This window comes from Pinus tabuliformis, chromosome 8 (genome assembly GCF_031772625.1).
Source record: "Pinus tabuliformis cultivar Carrire ecotype Pingquan chromosome 8, CPIR1, whole genome shotgun sequence".
Lineage (NCBI taxonomy): Eukaryota > Viridiplantae > Streptophyta > Pinopsida > Pinales > Pinaceae > Pinus > Pinus tabuliformis.
Genome location: NC_142294.1, coordinates 1,313,408,081 through 1,313,426,685, shown reverse-complemented (window position 1 = coordinate 1,313,426,685; position 18,605 = coordinate 1,313,408,081). Strand labels below are relative to the sequence as shown.

The 18,605-nt window shown below is 36.9% G+C and overlaps 1 protein-coding gene across 1 annotated transcript; it reads right to left on the bottom strand.

Annotated features, from left to right (window-relative positions):
* Positions 1-12,302: 12,302 nt before the first annotated feature.
* On the bottom strand, positions 12,303-18,265 carry LOC149240302 (mitogen-activated protein kinase homolog D5-like). The gene is made up of 4 exons (XM_089370129.1): positions 18,089-18,265; positions 16,992-17,324; positions 14,258-14,441; positions 12,303-12,475 (listed from the first exon to the last, which is right to left on the bottom strand). The coding sequence occupies exons 1-4, from the start codon at positions 18,263-18,265 to the stop codon at positions 12,303-12,305; spliced, it is 867 nt and encodes a 288-aa protein (XP_089226255.1).
* Between the last annotated feature and the right edge of the window lie 340 nt (positions 18,266-18,605).

Here is an 18,605-nt window from a genome sequence, read left to right as displayed (position 1 = left end):
ACTCCATAAACCAGCTTCTTCCTCCAAGTGCTAGAATTTTGCGTGCTCTTCTACCTTTGGCTGTTGTCCATCAATTTTCTGTTGCTGGTGGAATGTAGACTGCTCAACGATACTTTCAAGCCTTTGTCTCTCTTGATCAAGTACTGCCCTGAAATTTTTTGTTATCTCTGGAACATCTTCCACTTCAACTAGCTAGCTATTTACATCGTTAAAACCACTATCTAAATATAGAACAAAATATTCTAAATCTGTATGTACATAGTTAATTGGATGATTCAAAGGTTTCTCCTTGCTTGTGATCATATAATTCATCTTCTTCTCTCTATATAGTTTTCTCAGCTAACCAAACACGGGAATAGTGGCATAGGAGAAATCTAATTGCAATGTCCCTTTCAATTTTGCACCCCACGACCTAAACAAAAGCATGCCAAATCTAGGGGGAATGTCGGCCACAACTACATCCATGAGAACATTTTTTGCTGGAATCTGATCTAAAGTCACAACCAAATCCTTAATGAGACCAATACATTTGACCCTACCAGAATCAAAGAAATAAAGATCATGATATTTGCGAGTGATGTCGAGACTCAATTTTTCCATAATCACCTTTGGCATCAAGTTGTGAGATGCTCATGAATCCAACATGGAATTGTGCAAGACATAATCATGCAATCTAAGGTTGATTTAAAATGAGGCTACTTCACTATCCTCAGATTGGCCTTCTAATGCCAGACCAAAAATAAGCTCAGGTTGGCCATCTTCAATATTAGACATATTAGACAAGGGATCTACATTCAAAATCTTTAACACTTGACTTTTATAACTGTTTTTCTTCATTAATTCAGTCAGAGGTATCGACACTTTTAACTTGAAATCTCATTCTCTAAGCTAAAGGCTGTAGTTTCATCTACCTCTTTGTCTAGAGAATCCTTCTTTTCAGACTTTTCCTTAGTTGTACTTGGCTGATTTGTCTTCTCATTTGTAGATTGTACTTTGCTGGAGAATCATTCTTTGGTTGTGTTGCTTCCTTCCGCTTTTGAATCAAATTGATGGGTACATCCCTGCTCCTGAGTGAACACTGTATTTTCTGCACTGTCAGTGCATTCATATATCCCCTCTGATATTCATCTGAATCTTCTTCTAGGACTGTTTCATTGGCTAGTATAAAATCCTCATGTTTTTGTATATTTGGGCTTTCTGAATATTCCTCATCCTCCGTGATATAGATAGGAAAACCATCTGCTGTAAAAAGGAGATTCTCCTCTCCTACTGGATTCTCATCATCTTCTGATTCCGGGCCATGCACATAGTTCTGCTGTAGAGGTGTTTTGACTTGCTGCTGTGCTGATTGATCTTGTGCTCTTTGCTCTTGCTGTTTAATCCTAAACTGTGGTTGCTGCTGACCACGGAAATTTGGATTTCTGATTGGTGTCTCTGGCTTATCTACAATGGTGAATCTATCAAACATTTTCTCAATTTTACGAAGCAAATGATCCAAGGAAGAAGCTTCTTCCTTTATGGTCACTTTCTTCTCGGTCTTCGTCCTAGCTCTCTTAGCTAGCAGATTTGCCTCCACACTCACTGCAATTTTCTGCATATCCTCCAATGTAGCAGGATCTCATTCTCTCAATTGGTATGCCATGTCAGGATCAAAACCATCGGGGAATTTTATCAAAGCCAGCCCCATCGGTGGCTTGATATCAGTTGGAATAGCATTATAGACAATATTGAATCTTACACAATAATCCTGAACACTTTCACCAACATTCCTCTTTATATTTTCATACTCGGAAAGAATTTGGAGTGGATTTTTCTTTACCTCCCAATGATCCAGAAATTGTCTATGAAGAACTGGCAATGTATTGATAGTCCCCATGGGAAGTGCTCTGAACCACTTTCGCACCTCACCTCCAAAACTTTGCACAAATAATCACATGGTCACATTCTCTTCATCTATCTCATGAAGATCAAAGAAGTCGTTCATCCTGTCAACATGCTGCTGCGCTGTGATACCTTGGGTAGCATCAAACAATGGTATTTTACTTTGGTAATCAGCAGGCATAGCATCCAAGTTCTGTGGCAAAACGAGAGGTGCATATCTGGCAGCCATTGCTCGAGGTGGATTGGAAACTGGCCTTGGAGAAGAGATGATAGATGTTTGAGGTGTTGAAGGAGGAGAAGAGATGATAGGTGTATGAGGTGTCAAAGGAGGAGAAGAGATGATAGATGTTTGAGGTGTTGAAGGAGGGGAAGAGATGGCAAATCTTTGATCATATATGGTAGGTTGCACAGGAAGGGTAGGAACAAACTGAGGTTGAGAATGAACCTCAGAACTAGACAAGACAGTAGATGAACCAAGAGTAGGAGATGTTGATAATAGGAGATTGAGAATATTGGTAGCCATAATAGAGGTTTTAAGATTCAAAATATAAGCATCAATTGATCTATTCACTCTTTCAGTTTCAAGATATTGGACAAATTACCGATTTAAAACAATATCACCAATTGCACTTTTAGATTTAGTTTCAAACAATGATATATCAAAGTGTTCATTGAATGGGAGATCTTCAAGATATTGAAATACGACGGGGCATGAATGAGATCTAAAAATTGGTCTTGGACTCAATGAACTTTCTTGCCTGAGTATTATTGGAATGAGATTATGATTTTCAAATACGGGAGGTGGATTAGGATCAGGATTGGCCCTGGTGTATCTTCTTGAAGCCAGTGTGTTCAATTTTTCCCCAAAATTCAAATGAACATTACAATATTTTCAGCCTAATGAATTCTAAACCTATCATCAAAAAGTCTAGAACTGTTTTAAAAGTACTAGGGTAATATTTTTCAGTTCTTCCCCAGTATGGTCACCACTATGTTAGTGCCTAAATCTACCTCAGGCTAAAGGAAGGTAGGTCTAGGATAACATCAAACCACGCTTACCCTGGTAGCTAGCCCTACCAGGCTGGGAGAGGGTTCTCTCCTTGTCAATCTTAATTAGAATATGATAACTAGGGCTTGAGATGACAAAAAGTAAATGCTGATTTTAGGCTAGGTATATTAGGTCAGAGGATTTTGTTTGATTTTGATGGTTGGTTGTTGGATCAATTGGAGAAGGCAGCTTGGATCCGAGAAATCAACTCAGAAATACAGTCATGTCCTATGGGGCAGGGTAGACAAGAGCTTATGTACTAGCAAAGGATTGAGATGGTAAAGCAAGATAGTTGAGGAGTTGAGGAGGGCATAAGAAGCTATGAATCCTCTTCAAACAGTGAAAAAATTGAAAACTAAATGAAATCCCAAGACAAAGAACTGTAAATCTAGTGTATTCTGTCTATTCACCTTGATTCATTTAAATTAGAAGAAAGAGAGAGATGTGGATACATATAAACATTAGAAAAAACTCATTACAAAGAAGAAAAAATACACAAAACTCACTATCACAAGAATCCCACAAAAATAGCTGTGAAACCTAGTTTTATTCCTTGCCAACTGCTGATACAAAATGTTCAGTGAGTCCAACACTTCTGCCAAAGTCCAACCTTTACAAATGAATCAAAAAGTACATGATATAGGCAAGGAAACTACTCAAGCTAGCTATCAGGGTTGAATCCATGAGAAAAGGGGTGGTTTCAACCATATCTAAACTAAGAACAGGAATATAGGCAGTGGAACAACTTGCCTCTAAAACCAAGGAAACCAATTCATTCAGTTCAAAACCACCTTTGACTTGATGTATCTACCCTATTAAGTGTTTTACATCCATAATTACATCAAATTACATCATTCACCATGATAATTTCACCAAGAGGGCAAGAAAAAGTCAACTATAGAGAAAACTAGGCAAAATCTGGAAAAACAGGCAAAACTGGAAAAATTCCTCCTATGCGCAGCGCCACTGATCCTATGCGCAACACTTTTTCTAGGCCACTTTTGGAAGGCTTCCCAAAGTCCAAATCAAGTGCAGGATAGCTCATTAGAAATCTTGGTGAGTCTACTTTCTGGAACAACTTGAATTTCTGAATTTGGAGTCCATTTACCTCTCCAAAAATTGAATCTCCCAAGACTGCTTCCTGTGTGGCAAAAAAGTGGTCGAGAGGGCACTTTTTGGGTGTTTTTTTCCCTTTTGGAGACCTAGAACTTGTCCAAAATTCGCGGCCATTTCTGAGCATGCATATTTTTCCCTGCTGATTCCAAAAATATAATTTTTTTTTGCAAATGGATTCCCCCAACAAAAACGTTGTGCCACCTACTGAAAAAACCTGTTTTTTGCATTAAAAATTTCAAAAATGACAAAAAATGCTCCAAATTTCTTGAAATTTGGCATGAGAGATCCTTGTTAGGTGCCTTGCCGGGCCAATGATGCTTCAGCCAAAATCTTGAGCTTATCTTTCTCTTTTCTTCTCCTCAAAGCTCTTTTTAACTTAGCCTTTAACCTCTTCACCCTTGTTTTGCAAATTTTGTTCCGGGTTAGGTAGTGATAAGCCATACGGAACAACATTTTCTTCTCTTTGTTGGCTTTCTCAAGCATCTTTTTCAGGTGAATGTTTTCTTTCTCCAACCATGATTCCCGGTCATCCTCAATTTCTTGCTCAAGGGAGGTCATCTTGATCTTTCTCTTCTTTTCCATTTGTCTATTCTCCTTAGTCATTTGTAGCTCCATAATAGTTTGTTTATCTATCAGCTTCTTGTTTTCCTGTTCAAGAAAATTGATGATCCATTTGGCTCTCTCAAGATCAAGAGATAAGGCTTGTATTTCAGCCTCCTTCTCTTTAACAATCATGTCTTTGAGTTTTGAGTTTTGAGAGCCCAAATCAGTGACATCCTCCTCAATCAAAACAAAATCCCTATCTTTCCCTTTAGTAGGGACCTCCTCATGCATCCTTTGCTTCCCTTTGTCTTTGCTCTTTGATTGCTGACCAACCTATATAGATGGAGAAGAAGGAAAAGTCCCTTTCACCGCCGGTGAAGATAACATTTTCCTGTGGTTTGGTGAAGAAAACAAGACCCCTTCCACCCCTAGTGGAGATAGTACTCGCCTAGAAGCAGAAAAAAGCCTCTTGGTGCCTCTCTCATAGGTGACAAATACTGGCACACCTGTAGTTTTAGTCTCATGAACCCCTAGTTGTCCTGATGGCCCTCCTTCCTCTTGAGGCACTGATGGAATCACCTGAGGGCCTTTGAAAATCTCATGGGAAATGAAGGTATCCCATGGTATGTTCAGCAAGCTTAGTTGATGCAAGACAACAGTTTTAATTAGGGAGAAGTGGTAAATGTTGTTGAATTGTTGAGGAAAAGGTTTCCTTTGCACATAGAGATCCATCTTCTCAATATTCCTACATATAAAGTATAGAAGGTTCATCATCCTCACTCTTGTGAAGTGCATCAACAATCTGACATGATATGTATATAGGCAGGAAAACCTTCCTTCACAGGTGAAATACTTGATGATGAGTTTCATGAGAGGAGCTTAAATGTTCTGCAAGTATTTGAAAGGAAAAACCCTACTGATTTGCCTGTGATATCCAGCCTTAATGTAAGGCTCATAATGCTCTCTACCCACATGTTGCCCCTTATTCCATTGTTCACCTACATTAGGGATGCTTGTTGCTACTGCAATAGTTTCAGGTGTCAAGGTGAAAGAGACACTAGAAAGGTTCACCTGACCATTGTGAAGATGAAGAACAAACAACCTAGCAAGATCATGATGATATTTCACCCTCTCTACCATTTCACAAAACTGATAACAAGGCTGATGTTTAAAGCAAGTTACAGCAAGATGGCAAGCAAGTAATTTTGTGAGAGTGGTGGGCTCCTCCGGGATGATTTTTCCCCCTTTGTGTGGCTTTCTTGGTACATGATCTTCTCTGGAAGAATCACTGGGAGTTTCCTCTTCCCTCTCATTGTCTGAATCTATCTCCATGCTTATGAATTTGGGGTGAAAGCAGATGAGTATGAAGAGATTTTGAAATATGAGGTGAAAGGGTTTCTTTTAGGGAATGAGTGGAGTGAATGGTAGTATGAATGTGAAACAAGGGGTTTGATAATGAAGTGAATGTAGTGAAGGAATAGCATGTGGGAATTAGGGTTTGGGAATAGGGTATAGGGCTGGGGTTTGTGAATAGTATGTAGAAGGGTTTATATGTGGAGGGTTAGAGTTTAGTTAAAATAGATTAAGGGAATGGGGTTTAGGGAAAATAGTTTAAGGGAATTGGGTTTAGGGAAAATAATTTAAGGGAATAGAAATAACAGAAAGCAAGTACCCTTTGCAAATCTATCAGACAATGTGGAGGATAGCTAGGGTTTAGTCTTTTGAAACATGAAAATCACCACAACTGATGAAAAACCCTTGCTAAACTAGATGAGAAGCTTCAATTACTTGACGAGAGGCCAATTAATAAATTTGAAGTGAATTTGGGTGGCTCGAATCATTTTGGAGCTCAGTGGACAGGTGTGCAGTGCCAAGAAACAGGTGCGTAGCGCCTGGTAGGTGTGCAGCGCCAGACCAAAATGTAGTGGAAAACCTGCAATAGGTGCACAGTGCCAAAGCATAGGTGCGCAGCGCCAGCAAGATTTTGTGATTCTTCCTCTATTTTTGCCCTCTTTCTTCAAAAACAAGATTTTTATGCTTTTGGCTCTTTCAATTGCAACAATGAAGAGTCTAAACAAATGAATTGGATTTTATATCCCCTCTTTTAATTTTTCATTAACCAGACCTACTTTTCTAATGTTTTGCTAGCTTTTTCACAAATGCCTTGTTTCACTTACATTCTGACTTTTGCTTTTTGTTTGCAGGTGGACTTTTACATTGATTTTTTTTTTGTAATGAAAGGAGTTGACTTTGTCACCAGGAATATCTATTGGAACACTTATTACATATAGAAACATTTAAATTACATGAAATTTGTACAATAATGGAAGAAATCTGTTTTCACCTCAAAACAGAGTTTTGAGGTAAAATATATCTATATATATATATATATATATATATATATATATATATATATATATATATATATATATATATATATATATATATATATATATATATATATATATATATATATATATATATAGATATATATATTTAGCATAACAAAAGTAAATTTATGATTTTATGAACTTATTTATCCTCCTCATGTGCCTTCTGACCTTTTTATTCAAATAGGATGACCATGATGACAAACACTAAGACCTAGTGAGACCAAACCCTAAAACTGATTTTTATAAATGAAATGAAATAGGATGACAGTAAATGACTAAAAAAAATGTGTGAACAGGTCAGCAGGTGAATGTCATGAGGGAAATTGACATGAAACCACTACCATCAGTTGATCCATGACCTAATGGAATGCAGCTGATCGGATGGGACACCTAATATGCATGAAAAAGAGCAATTTGATCACTGATGGAAGTGTGAAGATACTGACACTAACATTGGCTCCAATGGGGATGGTAGCTCCTGGGAGGTGCCAAGAACCACAGATCTTTGGAAAATCAGATAAGTGCCTTCATCCATTGGGCAATATGGAGTCAATAACTTCAAAACACCAAAACAAAAACCTTGACTCAAGACTCATAACTAAACCGACTCAACTGGGGCTAATGCAAACAACTGACACTAAATAATCAAAAACTGAAACCAGACATTCAGCTTTATAGCCTTCTCTTCAGGCCCCAAGCTAAATGAATCATGACAGTGCAAACGTTGCAATGAAAGAAAAAAAATGGTATGTACAATGATAAATGTGATAGCAAAAAACTTCTCAGAGATAGTACTGTTTCAGAAGTCGACCATTTACTGGGCCTCCTGGACAATCTTCCCCGTTCATTTCTTTGAGTAGAAAAGCATTTTTCCTTCTATATGCAGCAATTCTATATGGTCCCTTCCACAGGTTCTTGAACTTGCCGTGCTTGCCTTTATCCTCGTTTCTAGCATCCCACCTTAGCACTATGTCTTCAATCTAAAAATTTTCCGCCTTTGCCTTCTGATCATAAATCTTATTAATTCTCTATTGCAGCCTGAAGGTATTCTAAAAAAATTCCTCTCTCATCTGTTGTAAATGGATCATTTGGCTTATTCTCTGCTGAAAATAATCTTCTGCACTGCCAGCTTCCTGTAGAAGTTGAACAACCAGGACTGTGAGAGATGTCGGGAACACCGTGTCAATACCATATACGATCTCGAACGGAGACATTCCTATTGACTTCTTTTGTCATACTCTATCTGCCCATAGTGAATTAACCAATTTTTATGCCAGCTCTTCTTATTGGTTTCCATCAACTTTTTAATGATGTTGACCAATGATTTGTTTGAAGATGAGGCAATGAAATAGCTTGCCTCTAAAACCAAGGAAACAAATTCATTCAGTTCAAAACCACCTTTGACTTGATGTATCTACCATATTAAGTGTTTTACATCAATAATTACATCAAATTACATCATTCACCATGATAATTTCACCAATAGGGCAAGAAAAAGTCAACTACAGAGAAAACTAGGCGAAATCTGGAAAAACATGCAAAACTGGCAAAATTCCCCCTATGCGCAGCGCCACTGATCCTATGCGCAACAATTTTTCCAGGCCACTTTTGGAAGGCTTCCCGAAGTCCAAATCAGGTGCAGGATAGCTCATTGGAAAGCCTGGTGATCCTACTTTCTATAACAACTTGGATTTCTGAATTTGGAGTCCATTTACCTCTCCAAAAATTGAATCACCCAAGATTGCTTCCTGTGTGGCAAAAAAGTGGTAGAGAGGGCACTTTTTGGGTGTTTTTTGCCCTTTTGGAGACCTAGAAATTGTCCAAAATTCTCAGCCATTTCTAAGCATGCATACTTTTCCCTATTAATTCCAAAAATATAAACTTTTTTTCAAATGGATGCCCCCAACAAAAGTGCAGCGCCGGTGGCGCTATGCACATGCTGAAAAAACCTGTTTTTTGCATTAAAAATTTCAAAATGACAAAAAATGTTCCAAATTTCTTGAAATTTGGTATGAGTGATCCTTGTTAGGTGATTTTTTGGGCCAATGATGCTTCAGCCAAAATATTGAGCTTATCTTGCTCTTTTTTGCTCCTCAAAGCTCTTTTTAGCTTAGCCTTTAACCTCTTCACCCTTGTTTTGCAAATTTTGTTCCGGGTTAGGTAGTGATAAGCCATATGGCGCAACATTTTCTTCTCTTTGTTGGCTTTCTCAAGCATCTTTTCTAGGTGAATGTTTACTCTCTCCAACCATTATTCCCGGTCATCTTCAATTTCTTTCTCAAGGGAGGTCATCTTGATCTTTCTCTTCTTTGCCATTTGTCTATTCTCCCTAATCATTTGCAGCTCCATAATAGTTTGTTTATCTGTCAGCTGCTTGTTTTCCTGCTCAATAAAATTGATGATCCATTTGGCTCTCTCAAGATCAAGAGATAAGGCTTGTATTTCAGCCTCCTTCTCTTTGATAATCATGTCTTTGAGTTTTGAGCTTTGAGAGCCCAAATCGGTGACATCCTCCTCAATCAAAACAAAATCCCTGTCTTGTTATTCAGTAGGGACCTCCTCATGCATCCTTTTCTTCCCTTTGTCTTTGCTCTTTGATTTTTGGTCAACTTGTATAGCTGGAGAAGAGGGCAAAGCCCCTTTCACCCCTGGTGAAGATAACATTTTCCTGTGGTCTAGTGAAGAAAACAAGACCCCTTCCACCCTTGGTGGAGATAGTACTCACCTGGCAGCAGTAAAAATCCTCCTGGTGCCTCTCTCATAGGTGACAAATACTGGCACACCTGTAGTTTCAGTCTCGTGAACACCTGGTTGTCCCGATGGCCCTCCTTCCTCTCGAGGCACTGATGGAATCACCTGAGGGCTTTTGAAAATTTCATGGGAAATGAAGGTATCCCATGGTATGTTCAGTAAGCTTAGCTGATGCAAGACAACAATTTTAATTAGGGAGAAGTGGTAAATGTTGTTGAATTGTTGAGGAAAAGGTTTCCTTTGCACATAGAGAGCCATCTTCTCAATGTTCCTGCATATAAAGTATGGAAGGTTCATCATCCTCACTCTTGTGAAGTGCATCAACAATCTGACATGATATGTATATAGGCGGGAATACCTCCCTTCACAGATGAAATACTTGATGATGAGTTTCATGAGAGGAGCATAAATGTTTTGCAAGTATTTGAAAGGAAAAACCCTGCTGATTTTCCTGTGATATCTAGCCTTAATGTAAGGCACATAATGCTCTTTGCCCACATGTTGCCCCTTATTCCACTGTTATGCCTATTGCTATTGCAATAGTTTCAGGTGTCAAGGTGAAAGAGACGCTAGTAAGGTTCACCTAGCCATTGTGAAGATGAAGAACAAACAACCTAGCAAGCTCACGATGATATTTCACCCTCTCTACCATTTCACAAAAATGATAACAAGACTGATGTTTAAAGCAAGTTACAGCAAGAGGGTAATTAAGTAATTCTGTGAGAGTGGTGGGCTCCTTCCAGATGATTTCCCCCCCTTTGTGTGGCTTTCTTGGTATATGAGCTTCTCTAGAAGAATCACTGAGTTTCCTCTTCCCTCTCATAGTTTGAATTTGTCTCCATGCTTATGAATTTGGGGTGAAATCAGATGAGTATGAAGAGATTTTGAAATATGAGGTGAAAGGGTTTCTTTTGGGGAATGAGTGCAGTGAATGGTAGTATGAATGTGAAATGAGGGGTTTGATAACGAAGTGAATGTAGTAAAGGAATAGGATGTGGGAATTAGGGTTTGGGAATAGGGTATAGGGCTAGGGTTTGGGAATAGTATGTAGAAGGGTTTATATGTGGAGGGTTAGAGTTTAGTGAAAATAGATTAAGGGAATGGAGTTTAGGGAAAATATTTTAAGGGAGTAGAGTTTAGGGAAAATAATTTAAGGGAATAGAAACAGCAGAAAACAAGTACCCTTTGCAAGTCCATGAGACAGTTTGGAGGATATCTAGGGTTTAGTCTTTTGAGACATGAAAATCACCACAACTGATGAAAAACCCTTGCTAAATTAGATGAGAAGCTTTACTTACTTGATGAGAGGCCACTTAAGAAATTTGAAGTGAATTAGGGTGGCTCAAATCGTTTTGAAGCTCAGTGGACAGGTGCACAACGCAGATTGTGTGCACAACGCCAAAGCCTAGGTGCACAGTGCCAACAAGATTTTGGGATTTTTCCTCTATTTTTGCCCTCTTTCTTCAAAAACATGATTTTTATGCTTTTGGCTCTTTCAATTGCAACAATGAAGACTCAAACAGATGAATTGGCTTTTATATCCCTCTCTTTTAATATTTCATTAACCAGGCCCACTTTTCTAATGTTTTGCTAGCTTTTTCACAAATGCCCTATTTCACTTACATTCTGACTTTTGCTTTTTTGCAGGTGGACTTTTACATTGATTTTTTGTAATGGCAGGAGTTGACTTTGTCACCAGGTCACCAGGAACAACTATTGGAACACTTATTACATATAGAAACATTGAAATTACATGAAATGTGTACAATAATGGAAAAACTCTGTTTTCACCTCAAAACAGAGTTTTGAGGTAAAAAACAAAATTTGAGCATAACAAAAGTAAATTTATGATTTTATGGACTTATTTATCCTCCTCATGTGCCTGCTAACCTTTTTATTCAAATAGGATGACCATGATGACAAACCCTAAGACCTAGTGAGACCAAACCGTAAAACTGATTTTTATAATTGAAATGAAATAGGATGACAGTAAATGACTAAAAAATATGTGTGAACAGGTTAGTAGGTGAATTTCATGAGGGAAATTGACATGAAATCACTACCATCAGTTGATCCATGACCTAATGGAATGTAGCTGATTGGATGGGACACCTAATATGCATGCAAAAAGAGCAATTTGATCACTGATGGGAGTGTGAAGATACTGACACTAACAGAGCATATATAGTGGCAAACTGCCAGACTCAAATTTTCTTCAATTACATTCTAACAAAAATTATCTTCATACAATCCCTTGATGTTTGAAGATAAATAAGAACAAGAATAACACAATTTTACTGTTGTGTTCAAGTCTGTGACGCATACATGCACAATGCATCTCACCAAGTTGTAGCATATGAGGTTGACATACTCCAATATAAATGCTTTACACCCCTTCAATCATTATCTCCCTTGCAACTTTCCCTGGACTCAAATGTGGTTTTAATACACATATTTACATGGCTCCCAAAAATCAATAAATATTTATAACACTATGGCTGCTACAAACAAGAAAATAACCCAGCTTTCAATATTCAAAGTTGTAACCACTGTCAGCACAAAATGTTACTTTATTCTGCATACTTTGGATTAAAAACCAGAGCCTCTCTATAGATCAGCTCTTTCATTTGGTCCTTTGTTAAGGTGTGGTACTCAAAATCAAAGTTGAATGACATGGCACAAGTGGGTTCATCACTGATATCATGTAGATTTGCCACGTATGGATGGGAAAGTGCCTCTTCCACTATTCCAAAACCAACAAACATATTTTCTTAATCAATTGGACCTAGAAAATCAATTGTACTCCCATCCAAAAGAACAAACAAATTTCATTGCCATAAAAAATAAAAGCAACTAAATATTTTCTATGAAGGATATAAAAATAAGATATTCATCTATTCTGTCATAATTGCATTTGCATTACAAGTGCTGGGAAACTTTTCTCATGTTCTAGTTTTTGGCCTCTATTTAAATGGTATAATTTAAGTGGGTGTTTCCTGAGAGACACAACTGTTAAAATTTGCAAGGATTTAAATGGATAGAACTTAAATATTTACAATAGGGCCTTCTTGAGCATACATATTAATTTTTCTTATTTTAAGTTCACATCCAAGACAGACACCAAAATGGTGTTGTAAAACATAATATTTGATTTCAAGTGCAATGGAGAAAAAGCTATTGTAGATAAATCAGACAATTAAAAGATGAAAACACAAAACCGACGAGATTGGGGAAGAAAGCAGAAATTTATTTTATTCATATCAGTACACAATAGCCAAAGGTCCAAGTTCATCGCTTATCTGAAAGGAGAATTTGACAAAATACCATATTGATCATATATAGTGGCAAACTTCCATACTCAACTTTTCTTCACTTAAATTCTGACAAAAATTATCTTCATACAACCCCTTGAAGTTTGAAAATAAAGAAGAATAAAGCATAATACAGTTATCTCAGTGTTCATGTCTGTGACTCATACATGCACAATGCATCTCACCAAGTTGTAGCATATCATGTTGATATACTCCAACATAAATGCTTTACACCCCTTCAATCATTATCTCCCTTGCAACTTACCTTGCACTCAAATGTGCTTTTAATACACATATTTACATTTCTCCCTAGATTCAATAAATATTTATAACATTATGACTGATACAATCAAGAACATAGCCTAGATTTCAATTTTCAAAGTTGTAACATGAAGTGCTTTTAATACACATATTTACATTCCTCCGTAAACTCAATAAATATTTATAACATTATGACTGATACAAACAAGAGCATAGCCCAACTTTCATTTTTCCAAGTTGTAACCACTGTCAACACAAAATGTTACTTTATTGTGCATACTATGGTTTAAAAACCATAGTCTCTCTATAGATCAACTCTTTGATCTGATCCTCTTTTAAGGTGTGCTGCTTAAAATCAATGCTGAGTGGCATGGCACAAGTGGGTTCATCACTGATATCATGTAGATTTTCCGGGCACGGATGGGAGGTGCCTCTTCCACTGTTCCAAAACCAACAAACATATTTGTTTAACCAACTTGACCTGTAAAATCAATTTTACTCCCATCCAAAAGAACAAACAACTTTCATTGTCATAAAAAATAAAAGAAGCTAAAAATTTTCTGCAAAGGAGATCAAAATAAGATATTCATCTACTTTTGTCAGAATTGGATCTGCATTACCATGTGTTAGGAAACTTTTACCAGTTGCCTGGATTTAAATGGGTAGAACTTAAATCTATAGAATAGTGCCTTCTTGAGTCTACAATTTCTTCTTCTTCTTCTTATTTTAAGGTCACAACCAAGCCAAACACCAAATTGGTGTATAATACCCCCTTGTTTGTGGGACAAGGAACAAAAATTGATCTCGATACTAGATGTCAAATACTGTGACATAAACAACCATAATCCAAAAAGGATTAGTCCAACTTATACAAGGACGAATTAAAAACTTCTGCTTTAGCAAACCAATAAAGTAATGACCAGTTAACGAGAAAACGAGGTAATGTTATGCACCTGTGATACTCTGATTTGGATCAAATATCAGCATTCTTTCACAAAGATAAATTGATAATGCACACACATGAGGGAATTTTTGAATAAATGAATGCCTTGGATACTGTGGAAGTTGTTGAATAAATATTCTACCATTATCACTTCGAACAAATCCAAGGTCAACCTCAGTTGGCATTCCAATCAACTACAAAGGCAATAAATTCTTTCTCACCGAATTGGCATTATATTTAAATTATAGCCATAACTTCAACCATTCAACCAAAACTGTAAAATGTCTTTATGTCATTTAACCGGAGACAAGATATGAACGAGAAGCATGGCTCAAACTTCAATAGGCTTAAAAGTATACAACCATTATACATGGCAAACCGCAGTAGGAAAATATTGCAATCTATGGCCTTTACCTATATCAATAAACACAACCGATGCACATGATCCCTTCTAGGGAATAAGGGTTGTTTGCTCATCAATTCAATGAAAATATAACCTACTAACCAAACATCAATGGATGTAGTATAATCTGATGAATTTAGCAGCAATTCTAGAGTTCTATACCATCTAGTAACCACATATTCTATCATGAAATCATTTTTATAAGTAATCTAAGCCATACCTAAATCACATATCTTTATATCACAATTTGCATTTAGTAGAATATTGTTGGGCTTCAAGTCCCTATAAAGGACATTTGCAGAATGTATATATTTCAATTCTCACAAAATCTGATACAGAAAGTACTGTAATAAACAATCCACGTACAAACATTAGCCTCTAACAAACAACATTTGATGGACCTCATTCATATAAACTATGGCACAAAAACGCATACTAGAACGTAATACCAAGAAACACCAATTCCTTCCTTTCTTCAAGCATCAACTTCTAAGGATGTTTTTGAACAAAACCCCACTTTCCAAGTGGTGGGAGGTCAAACTCATGCACTTTATAGGAAACTTATCAATCATTATAAGCTTGTATTTCAATACTACATGATAGATGAAGAAAGAAGGGTTGCCATGGAAACTTGTATTGATGTAGTTCCCTAGAAGTTGTTTGAGTCTCTAACCTCCATGAGAAATCAACCATAAACAACCATAATTCACAAAGGATTAGTCGAACTTATACAAGGATGAATTAAAAATTTCTACTTTAGCTAACCAATAAAGAAGTGACTAGTCAACGAGAAAAAGAGGTAATGTTGTGCACCTGTGATCCTCTGGTTTGGATCAAATGTCTTCATTCTTTCATAAAGATGAATTGATGATGCATGCAAATGAGGGAATTTTTGAGTAAATGAATGCCTTGGATACTATGGCAGTTGCCGAATAAATCTTCTAGCATTATCACTCTGAACAAATCCAAGGTCAACCTCAGTTGGTGTGCCAATCAAGTGCAAAGACAATAAATTCTTTCTCATAGCATTGGCATTGTATTTAAATTATAGCCATATCTTCAACCGTTCAACAAAAAATCTAAAATGCATCTATGTCATTTAACCAGTGACAACATATGAACAAGAAGTGTGGCTCAAACTTCAAAAGGTTTAAAAACATATAACCATTATACAGAGGAAGCTGCAATAGGAAAATATTACAAGCTATGGCCTTTACCTCTATCAATAAATGCACCTGATGCACATGATCCCTTCCAGAGAATAAGGGTTGTCTATTCATTAATTCCATGAAAATACAACCTACTAACCAAACATTAATGGTTGCAGTAAAATCTTATGAATTTAGCAGAAATTCTAGAGCCAGACCAAAATCACATATCTTCAGATCACAATTTTCATTCAGTAGAAGATTTCTAGGCTTCAAGCCCCTATGAAGGACATTTGCAGAGTGTATATATTTCAATCCTCGCAAATCTGATACAAAAAGTACTGCAATAGACAATCCACATACAAACATTAGCCTCTAATAAACAATATTTGAAGGACCTCATTCATATAAAGTATGGCACAAAAACGCATACTAGAACGTAATACCAAGAAACAACAGTTCCTGCCTTTTTTCAAGCATCAACCTCTAAGGATGTTTTTGAACAAAACCCCACTTTGCAGGTGGTGGGAGGTCAAACGCATGCACTTGATAGGAAACCTATCAATCATTATAATCTTGTATTTCAATACTACAGGAAAGATGAAGAAAGAAGGGTTACCATGGAAACTTGTATTGATGTAGTTCCCTAGAAGTTGCCCGAGTCTTTAACCTCCATGAGAAATCAACCATAAACAACCATAATCCATAAAGGATTAGTCCAACTTATATAAGTATGAATTAAAAAGTTCTACTTTAGCAAACCAATAAAGAAATGACCAGTGAACGAGAAAAAGAGGTAATGTTGTGAACCTGTGATCCTCTGATTTGGATCAAATGTCAACATTCTTTCACAAAGATAAATTACTAATGCATGCACATGAGGGAATTTTTGAGTAAATGACTGCCTTGTATACTGTGGCAGTTTCCAAATAAATCTTCTAGCATTATCAGCCTAAGTTGGCGTGCCAATCAACTGCAAAGACAATAAATGCTTTCTCACTGCACTGGCATTATATTTAAATTATAGCCATATCTTCAACCATTCAACCAAAACTGTAAAATTTCTCTATGTCCTTTAACCAAAGACAAGATATGAACAAGAAGTGTGGCTCAAACTTCAATAGGCTTAAAAGCATACAACCATTATATAGGGCAAGTCGCAGTAGGAAAATATTACAAGATATGACCTTTACCTCTATCAATAAATGTAGCTGATACACATGATCCCTTCCAGGGAATAAGGGTTGTCTGTTCATCAATTCCATGAAAATACAACCTACTGACCAGACATCAATGGCTACACTATAATCTGATGAATTCAACAGCAATTCTGGAGCTCTATACCATCTAGTAACCATATATTTGGTCATGAAATAGGTTTCAAAAGTAATCCGACCCACACCAAAATCACATATCTTCAGATCAAAATTTTCATTCAGTAGAAGATTGTTATGCTTCAAGTCCCTGTGAAGGACATTTACAGAGTGTATATATTTCAATCCTCGCAAATTATGATACAAAAAGTACTGCAATAGACATCCACATACAAGCATTAGCCTCTAAGAAACAATATTTGAAGGACCTCATTCATATAAACTATGGAACACAAAGACATACTAGAATGTAATACCAAGAAACAAAAATTCCTGCCTTTTTTCAATCATGAACTTCTAAGGATGTTTTGAACAAAACCCCACTTTGCAGGTGGTGGGAGGTTAAACTCATTAGCCTCTAAGAAACAATATTTGAAGGACCTCATTCATATAAACTATGGCACACAAACACATACTAGAATGTAATACCAAGAAACAAAAATTCCTGCCTTTTTTCAATCATCAACTTCTAAGGATGTTTCTGAACAAAACCCCACTTTGCCAGGTGGTGGGAGGTCAAACTCATGCACTTGGTAGGAAACTTATCAATCATTATAAGCTTGTATTTCAACACTAGAGGATAGATGAAGAGATAAGGGTTGCCATGGAAAATTGTATTGATGTGATTCCCTAGAAGTTGTCTGAGTCTCTACCCTCCACGAGAAATCAAGCTTTAACTTTAAATCCTAATTTTCCTAAGATGGCCAATGACAATGACAAGTCCCCAAGGTTGGAAAATTTCCATTATGAGTTGTGTAAAGCCTGGGTGTTATGTTTTCTATGCGAAAAGTGAAGATGGGGAACCAAGATGAGATGAGTGAAAGAAAATGTGAGCTAAATGAATGGAATACCATGGTCGAGGTGTCGTATGAATACCATGGTGGAGGTGTCAAATGATACATTTCCTGCACACAAACCCTCTTTAGCAGTGATAAGCAGGAAATTTTCAAAACAAGAGGGCCAATCGTATACAAGGCACGAAGTCTAGTCTGGAGTGCATCAAGAATAGGACCATCAAGCTCATAAAAGTTATTAAGAATTACAAATTCGGCTTCCAGGGAAGCCTGTGCTTCACTTCTGAGAAACTGAAACATGTAATTGGAGGAGTATGTGAGTTGCAATCATTTAGGAAGATCTTTTACATGCAATTGGGGCATTCCAGGAATGCAGGGGATTATTTGATCCATTTACCCATTTTTGAATCAACTCTCATCTGTAGCAGCAAGTAATATGATACAGAGTAAGATCTCTCTTCGTAATCTAGAGGGGGTTAGAAATTAGAACCCAAAATCAATGCAGTGAAAAAAAGATGTAGCTAGTGGGAGGTGAATCTCATGCACTTGATAGGAAACTTATCAATCATTATAATATTGTATTTCAATACTGCAGGATAGATGAAGAAATAATAGTTGTCATGGAAACTTGTATTGATGT